Source organism: Chrysochloris asiatica, unplaced genomic scaffold, assembly GCF_000296735.1.
Source record: "Chrysochloris asiatica unplaced genomic scaffold, ChrAsi1.0 scaffold00446, whole genome shotgun sequence".
Lineage (NCBI taxonomy): Eukaryota > Metazoa > Chordata > Mammalia > Afrosoricida > Chrysochloridae > Chrysochloris > Chrysochloris asiatica.
The window spans coordinates 353810-363306 of record NW_006408964.1 but is presented as its reverse complement, the minus strand read 5'-3'; the positions used below and the strand labels follow the sequence as shown (position 1 = coordinate 363306).

General features: G+C 43.6%; 1 protein-coding gene across 1 annotated transcript in view; it reads right to left on the bottom strand.

Annotated features, from left to right (window-relative positions):
• The window catches only part of MXRA5 (matrix-remodelling associated 5), a 41457-nt gene extending 36706 nt beyond the window's left edge, over positions 1 to 4751 (bottom strand). Inside the window, exons 1-2 of the mRNA XM_006877238.1 lie at positions 4744 to 4751; positions 30 to 195 (exon numbers count right to left, since the gene is read on the bottom strand). Coding sequence (XP_006877300.1) covers positions 30 to 195; positions 4744 to 4751 — 174 coding nt within the window. The remainder of the gene's footprint in view (positions 1 to 29; positions 196 to 4743) is intronic.
• Between the last annotated feature and the right edge of the window lie 4746 nt (positions 4752 to 9497).

The window sequence follows — 9497 nt, the reverse complement described above, 5'->3', positions numbered from 1 at the left end:
CGCGGGCATCCTCGTCTGCTCCCGCGGGCCGGGGCGGGGCCGTCGGAGTCCGGGACCCCGGGCCGAGCCGGGGAGAGTCGCTCCTCTTGGGGCGCGTTGCGGGAACCCGGCTGCGCTCCAGCTTCGAGAGCCGGGGTCTGGAGAGCCTGCGGCGCCCCCCGGCAGACCCTCTGGTCCGAGTGGAAGCGCTCCTGCCTGGAGCGGAGGGGCGCCGGCTAGGCGATGTGGAGGTCCTGGAATGCAGTGGGGGAGGGGCTAGCAAGGGAGGTTGATGAGGGTCCCTGCCCCCGGCGGAAAGGGGAGTAGGAGGCGGGGGTCTGACTCCCCTGGGAAGTTTAAGAAAGAATAAGGTGGATCGACGAAAAGGCAGAGCCAAAGACTTTATAGGGGCACGCGCTAGGGCGAAGAGAAGTGTAGATGATCCCACCGACCCTGAGTGTGCAGAGTCTAGGCTGGCCAGAAACTAACCAGAAATGAACCAAAGACAGTCCCTTTCTGATGAATTCCTTGGATGGTGTAAATGGTAAACACTTGGCCAAACCAAAAGGTTGGAGGTTTGAATCCACCCAGAGACGCCTCGAAAGAAAGACCTGGCGATCCACTTTCAAAATCCAGCCATTGAAACCCCTGTGGAGCACAGCTCTTCGCTGATACACACGGGGGCTCGATGAATTTGAATCCATTCACTGGTAGCTAGTTGAACTTCTCTTTTAAGGAATTCTTGGCTGTATCTAAATGTGGCTTCCACAGAGAAATGGGTAATACACACTGCTGGTAAATGTGCTGATTCGCTTTGGTAACCCTCTGCTTGGTGTTTTCGGTTGCCATGGAGTCAGTTCCAACTCATGGTGGCCGCGTGTACAACAGAGGGAAATTGTTGCTCAGTCATGTTCCATGTTTGCCAATGCTGGTATACAGTGTTACATTTTGAGTGCCTTCCTACTTAAGATATTGGATACTATTGTGTATTGTGATCCACAGGGTTCTCATTGGCTGATTTGTGGAGGTGAAAATCTATTTGTTAAAAAGATCCACCTGGATAGCCCTGCTGGTATTTCAAACATTGTTGGCATAAATTTCTGTAACACACAAGTCACCACAGTGTGACAAACTGGCAGGCAGAGAGTGGTCTATAGCTTTGCTTTTTAGTAATTCTTGTACATTTCCAAGAAGTGGTCAGACAATGCATTAAGGTCTTTAACCCTCAGCATGTTCCAAATCCATTGATCAAACTAAAAAGACTACCCCCAGAACTTCTCTGGATTCTTGTTTGTTTGCTTTTTAAACTAATGTGAAACTTTTACATTTATTAATTTTCTTGTTGTTGGGAATATGCACAGCAAAACATACATCGATTTAACAGTTTCTACAGCCAGGGTCATTTGAACTGCAAGGTCAGCAGTTCAAGCTCACCAGCTGTTCCTCAGAAACCCTATACAGGGTGGCTATGGGTTGGAACCGACTCGACGTTCACAACAACAACAACAGCCAGTTGAGTGGGCAGTCCTACCTTTAAGAAATATGATATTTCTGTCTCACTTAACCCTTTCCCCCTCCCTTCCACCACCCACTATTCAGTAATAAACTTTGTTCTCTATACATTTGACTTTTCTTGCCTTTTGTAGACGTGAGGTCATACAATATTTGTTTGTGTGTGTGTGTGTGTGATTGGCTTATTTCCATCTGCACACAGCCGCATTTAACTGGAGGGAAGGAGGCAGACAGTCCCAAACTAACTCCCAGGGAGGTCTGTCCTGCTGATTTCAGAACCCTGAGCTATGAGGCATGTAGGAGTTACATAATATGCTGACTATGGGAGCAGAATTCAGTGCATAGATCTGTTAGCAATAATTCACAGCAGGCTTGCAGCCAACAGTGTCTAGGTGAGGAAAGGGCTGGCAAACTCCAGGGAAGTCTGCGTTTATGCTGTCAGATAGTCCCATTCCAAAAATCCATAGCATGTTGGCGTGGGTATAGACTCCACCAGCTATAGATGCTTGTTTCCTAGCACACAGGAACCCCAATACACAGTCTATAGTATCAACTTTAAGGGGGAGCAGACATACCTGAACAGACTCTCCAAGAGGTCAGTCTTGTTGGTTTCAGAGGCCTGAGCTATGCAGTGCACAGGGAGGCAGGTGGAGTGTTGACTATAAGGCCACATTCAAACATAGGGGCCCTTTTGTAGGAATTCACAGCAGGGACGTCTGCCTTGTTGATTTTAGGGCAGACACTTGGGATGCTGTCTCTTTGTAGAGGCAGAGACCCTGGGTGGTTAAGAACCAGCCACTTGGCTGAGGAGAGGGCAGGATTGGGGTCTCAGAAGCTATTTTCCTACTGTACTCAACGGCTCCGTGTTTTTTGTTTTTAAGCTTTTATTGTGAATTGAGTGATAGGTTACATGGGAGAACATCAGCTTTACATTCATCCTATGGTAGTATTTCGTTTCATTGCAATGATTACAATCCCCTCCGTGCATCATCATTCAACAGTATTTGCTTCCATTCCCTCTGGGGTTTTTTGTTTTTTGTTTTTTTGGATGTACACTGAAGCACTTAAGAATATATAACCATTCAAACAACCAAAGGGTGCACCCAGCAAGCCTGCTCCTACCCCCCAGCCACCAGCACACAGCCCCTCTTGCTCCTTGAGTCCAGAGTCCCCAGCCACTCCATCTCTCCACATCATTGTCTCTGCCTCCATCTCTGGTGTCACTGCTTCTCTGGATAGGGTCCCACACTCTGCTCTTCTCCCATGATGGTGCCAGGATCCTCGGCTCCTGGACTGTAAGATCAACCACTCCCCTCCTTTTGTTACAAAACGTCTACCTTTACGTTTGCAACACTCACAGTCAGTCCTGATAGCAATTATTCACTATTGAAGCACAAGAGTCTTATCCCCATCTCCTCTCACCAGCCTCTCGATGGCTCAGTTTTGATTAGTCGAATCTCTCATATGTACTTTCTCTGCACCCTAATTCAGACTTCATCAAAGCCAAGCATCGTGTCCTTATATTTGTGAGGGAGAGTTGAAACAACAGTTTGTTTACATTACCATCTTTGCAGAATCCCCTGATCCTTGCTAAAGAGAGCAGAATCTACCTAACCTTCCAGACTAGAAATTTCAGTCACCCTGCCTCTCCTGAGAACATCATAAGCAATTGATCCCTATGTCTGCAGAAGCACTTTATCTTTCTCCCACGTAGCCCCTAGTGCGGTTGAATCCAGCGTTTAACCCAATTCACCTCCAGACCCTCTGAAGTCACCTTTAAACTAACGAGAAGTGTAGCTCAAAGAATACTGCATTCTTTAAAACACAGAAAGAAATTGTCTGTGGAATCCTGCTGTGGGGCTGTAGGATAAGCCCTGGACTGCTAGTCACAAGGTCGGTGATTCAAATCCATCAGTCGATCCTTGGAAACCTTATACAGCATCAGGATGGACTCCAAGCCACTTAAAACAAGTAAGACCAAAAGAGTCCTGTAGGTTAAGCCGTAAGCCGTAGACTTAACCTACAGGACTTATGTATAAGGACATATATAAGGAGCTCTGGTAGTGTAGTGGTTACAAATCAGGCTGCTAACCTCAGGGTTGGCAGTTCAAAACTACCAGCCGTTCCTCAGGAGAAAGATGAGGCTTTCTGCTCCCGTAGAGATTTATAGCCTCAGAAACCCTGTGCTGTGTGTCGGAACCCACTCCACAGCACACAACAACAACAACATATATATATATTCTCATACTTTATATATATATATTCTCATACTTTGGACAATATATTCTCATACTTTGGACAATATATTCTCATATATTGTCCGGAGAGAACAGTCTCTGGAGAAGGATGTCATGCTGGGTAGGGTGGAGGGTCAGAGAAAAAGAGGAAGACCCCCAATGAGATGGATCATTGATGGCGTCAAGTGTGGCAGCGGTAGTGAGGTTGGCCCAGGATCGGACATTGTTTCGTTCTACTGTGCATGGGGTCGCTATGAGTCGGTTCTGACTCGATGGCACCTGACAACAACAACAAGTATATATATTTATATATATATATATTAATGCGCCAGACTGCAAAGCCGTTTGAACGTAAGGTTGGCGATTCAAGCTCACCAGCTGCTCGTTGGAAACCCTATGCAGGGTCACTATGGGTCGGAACTCACTCGCTGGCACTATATATATATATATATATATAGTGGCTTGAGTCCACCCCAAGGTACCTTGGAAGAAAGGTCTGACAGACAATCAGCTTTGGAGAAATATCAGTCCTTGGAAACTGTACAGAGCTCAGTTCTGCTCTGACATACATGGGCTCTCTGTGAGTTGAAATCCACTAGATAGAAAGTGGTCTAGAAGCCCTCACACAGTTCTTAGACCATTGGAGATTTTGAATGCATGTTGGTTCCATTTAATTCACCCGCTTACTGACAATGGCAGTCTGTGGAGGGTGAGGAGGGTGAGAGTGCGGCAGCTGCGCCCTACCTCAGCGCCTGCAGCAAAGGGGAGCACATTGAACTGGGTGACAAATGAGACTTTGCAACCATCTAGCACCACACACTGTGACAGCCAGAAGGCAGACAGCTGCCAAGTGTATCAAGCAGTGTTATCAACTGTTGATCCCATCCCCTCTGTGTTGCATGTCTGCCTTCGTGTACCAGCATTTTCATTGTGAGTGCTTCATCATCAACATTGGCTGGTTGTGCTGTTTGATCCACAAAAGGCATCTGAAAACATGGAAGCTTACTTCACTTACCTATCCATCATCCATGCATCCACCCACCCATCCATCCATGCATCCAACCAACCATCCATCCAATCATCTACACACCCATTCACCCATCCATCCATCCATCCACTAATCCATTCATCATCCACCTATCCATCATCTATCTGTCTGTCTGTCTGTCTGTCTGTCTGTCTGTCTATCTATCTATCTATCTATCTATCTATCTATCTATCTATCTATCTCTGGTATCATAGTGATTATGAGTCAGGATGCTAACTTCAAGGTCAGCAATTTGAAACTACCAGTCGTTCCTCAGGAGAAAGATGAGGCTTTCTGTTTCCATAAAGATTTACAGCCTCGGAAACCTATGAGTCGGAACCAACTCCATGGTATACCATCTATCTATCTATCTATGTATCTATCTATGTATCTATCTATGTATCTATGTATCTATCTATCTATCTATCTATCTATCTATCTCATCTATCTGTCTGTCTATCTATCTATCTATCTATCTATCATCTATCTCATCTATCTATTTATCTATCTATCTTCTATCTTTCTATCATCTATCTCATCTACTTATCTATCTTGTATCTATATCATCTATCTGTCTATCTGTCTATCTATCTTCTATCTATCGATCTATCTACCTTCTAACTTCTATCTATCAATGTATCTTCTATCTATCTATCTATCTATCTATCTATCTATCTATCTATCTATCTATCTCCTTACCTATTTGTTTGTTTGTTTTATGAGACCAACGATGCTCTGTATGCTTGCAGTCACCCCCATCTGCCACAATGCCCTGGAGTGCCGGAAGCCAGCCCCGGCAAATTTATTTCAAGGGTTTTTTCCGAAGGTTGATGCGGCCGTCGGCGATAAGAATTACATGGAGTCATGGGTCGTGATGAATTCAAAATCTTCTTATTACATGCTTTATTCTTCTCATTTCTATGCTACTCTACTACTCTGCTTCTCTCATTCTTTACTGCCCTGCTCATTTTTTACCTCCTGCTCATTCTTTTGTCTCCTGCTCTCCTGCTCATCTCTTCTGCTTCTTTACTAGCTTCCCCTGCTTCCATTTCTTTAATCCCCCTCTCCTCCTTCATTCTCCTCCTGCTTTTCCTCTCTATTCTTCTTCCTACATGCTTTATTCTTCCTCTTATTCCTTCTTCTTCATATTCCTTCTCCTTCTCCTCTTCCCACCTCTACTTACTTTCTATCTTTACATGCTTTATATCCTACTTCTTATTTCCCCACCCTTCTTCTCTTCTTCCTTCTTCTACTTCTTTCTGCTTACCTCTACTTACTCTTACCTCTACTTCCTTATTCTATCTTACAACCCCCTTATATACCATTACAAAAACCATTGCTTTCATAGTAATCAATGACATCAAAATACAATCAAGTCTGGGGCACATTCTTCATGATTTACAACAGGGATGAAAAGTTACAGCAAAGAGACATAATTATCTCAAGGCATAGGAGACATTCAGGCACCTTGAAACCTTTTAGTTAAACATTTGTTCCTACATAAATCTATTCTTTTCTCTGAGAAGCAAGTTAACCTTCACATATGTTTCTTAACCTTTGTCTGTTAAGTCTTGTTAATTTTAGTTGTTAGGTGCAATTAATGCTCCATTAACTTCTTCCATACATTATCTGTTTATAGCCTACAAAAACATCACTTATCAGGGAAACTGAGGCTATGAAAAACAACTTCTCTATTTTAGTGATCATTAATTTAAGAACGTCTAAGTCAGACTTTTTATTTAGTATCTGTATATACCCATAGCCTTTATCTGTAGTCTAATTGTTTTTAGGAATTCTTGTACTCACAGTCCTTATTTATGGCCTGGTTGCTTTTGAGGATCCTTTATTGCCTTAAACTAAGGCTACAAGGAAGAATGTTTACAATCACTAAACCTAAGCTGGTAGTAATTCAATTGACAAATCCTGTCTCCTAATAGTCTTAAGAACATTGTTAATATAAGTATTAAAACTACCTATGATTACAAGTAGAATAAAATGTAGCTAATGTGTGGATTCTAACTTTTAATAAAAATATACTAAAGTGTAGAAGAGTCAAAAATCTAAAGTAAAAGGGATACTAATAAAATCATGAATAAATCAGAGAATGATTCAGCAAGAGAAAATTTTAACTAGGGGTCTGTGCATAGAATATTTCTTGTGGCTTTGCCATCCAAAAAAATAATTCATTGTAGCTCTGCTAAAACAATGAATTCTTCTATGCCCAGGTTTCCCCATGTCTCATTTATTTATTTTAATTCCTCGATTAATATATCTCAATTTATTTATTTTATTCCTTAATTAATTATGGCTCTTGCCACCGGAGCAGGCGGGAGCTGGCTACTTTGTAAAGGAGGGAGATGGAGAAAACTGAGAATGGTCTGCTCGTTAAACCCAACCACTGAGGTACACTTTCCCAGAAGGCAGCGCTAGTCTGTGTGCCCAGCACTCTCGGTGGAGCCTGGAGACCTTTGACCAGGCTGCCATTTATGAACATGAGGGAAGGACCAAAGTTAGAACCTGAGCAGATGCTGCAGACCCTGGCTGGGAGGTGGGGGGCATGTGGGAGACACATCACTCTATATCATCTGTACTAACTATCCTTGGGCCATCTCGTAGACCCCAGTTCACAGAGACCCACTCCATGGGCGTCAGACAATCTTCTGGAAACAGGTCACCAGACTTTACTTCAAAGACAGCTTTGGGTGGGCTGGAACGACCAACCTTTCAGTAAGCAGTTGAACACTTAACCGTTAGCACCACCACCCCAGGGTGGGGGGGTTTCTTACAAACCACTTGTCACTGACTTCACTCCGACTCATGACAACCCCGTGTGTGCTGACAAGAACTGCACTCCGTGGGGTTCTCAGCGGCTGACTTTTGTGCAAACAGATCACCAGGACTGTCTTCTGAGGTACCTCTGGGTAGAACTCCAACACTGAATTAGGAAAGATGTTTGCCAAGGTTGTATTCTTTCACCATACTTATTCAATCTGTATGCTGAGCAAATAATTCAAGGATCTGTACTGTATGAAGAAAAATGTGGCATCAGAATTGAAGAAAGAGTTATTAACAACCTGCAATATGCTAATGATACAACCCTGTTGCTGAAAGCAAAGAGCATTTAAAATATTTACTGATGAAGACCAAAGACCACAGCCTTCGGTATCGGTTGCATTTCAATGTCAAGAAAACAAAAATCCTCACTACTGGGCCAATAAACAACATCCATATAAATGAAGAAATGATTGACGTTATCAAAGACTTCATTCTTCTTGGATCAACAATCAATACTCATGGAAGCAACAGTCCAGAAATCAAATGATTTATTGCATTAAGCAAATCTGTTACGCAAGACTCCTTTAAAGAGTTGAAGAACAAAGATGTCAGTTTGAGGACTAAGGTGCGCCTACCCAAGCTATGGTATTTTCAATAACCTCATATGCATGCAAAAATTGGACAGTGAATTAGGAAGACTGCAGAAGAATTGATGTTTTTGAGTTATGGTGTTGGAGGTGAATATTAAAAGCACCATGGGCTGCCAAAAGAACAAACAAATCAGTGTTGGAAGAAGTGTAGCCAGTGTTCCCTGGAAGCCGGGATGGCCAGACTTCATCTTTCATACTTTGGACATATTATTAGGAAGGACCAGTCAATGGCAAAAGATATCATGTTTTTTAAAGTGGAGGGGTAGAAAAAAGAGGAAGACCCCCAACAAGATGGATTGGCACCGTGGCAGCATCAATGGGCTCAAACATAGCATCGATTGTGAGGTTGGCTCAGCACCAGGCAGTGTTTCATTCTGTTGTCTATAGGGCCACTGTGAATTGGTACCAACTCAGTGGCAACTAACAAGATTTCACAAGTTTGCCCCTTGTTCTTATATGAGGTTATTGAAAATACCATGGCTTGGGTCAGACACACCTTAGTCCTCAAACTGACACCTTTGGTATTGAACACTTTAAAGAGTCTTGTGCAGCAGATTTGCCTAATGCAATCGATGTTTGATTTCTTGACTGCTGCTTCCATGAGTATTGATGGTTAATCCAAGAAGAATGGATTGTTTGACTCCTTCAGTCTTACCTCTTGTATGTTTCACTACATTCTTGGGAGGCTGCCTTTAATACCGGAGTGAGCCAGCACTTCTACGTGAGAATTTAATCTGCTGAGCGATGCTGCGGACCCCTGTGGCTGTAACCTGAAGGTCTTTGCTTCATTGGATTTTTAAAGTGCCTTCGGAGGCTCACATCTGCACACCTCACATTTCCACAGTCTTTATGAGCAGGGAGATGTTGAGTCCTGGCTGGGAGACAGAGGGGGACAGTCTAACCAGGAAAGCAGCGCTCTGCACTCCTGGGCTGACAACGCTGGGAAATCCCAGGGGTCTGCTCGCAGCTTGTGGGGGAAGGATCTTTATTTGAGCAGAAGCAACCCGTTCAGGAATGTTCCACGTGGCACCCACCCCAGCCAAGCCCAGGGTAAAGCCTTGTTAAGATCATTCTGCTGGCAATCCTGCCGGAAGCGAGGGCTGTCGTTTTGCTGGATTTTTTATTTTTTATTTTTGTACAGGCAGGAGGAACTTTCAGCTCTGTTGCGTTTGCTAAAATGCTTCCAGATTTTCTCAATACATGTTTTAAATAGACCAGCGTCAGTTTTAAGAGAAAGAAAGGAAATAGACAAAGATGCTCTCCAGATCTCCTGAACACAATCTAATTGTATCTGAAAAATAGATTGGAGGAAATTCC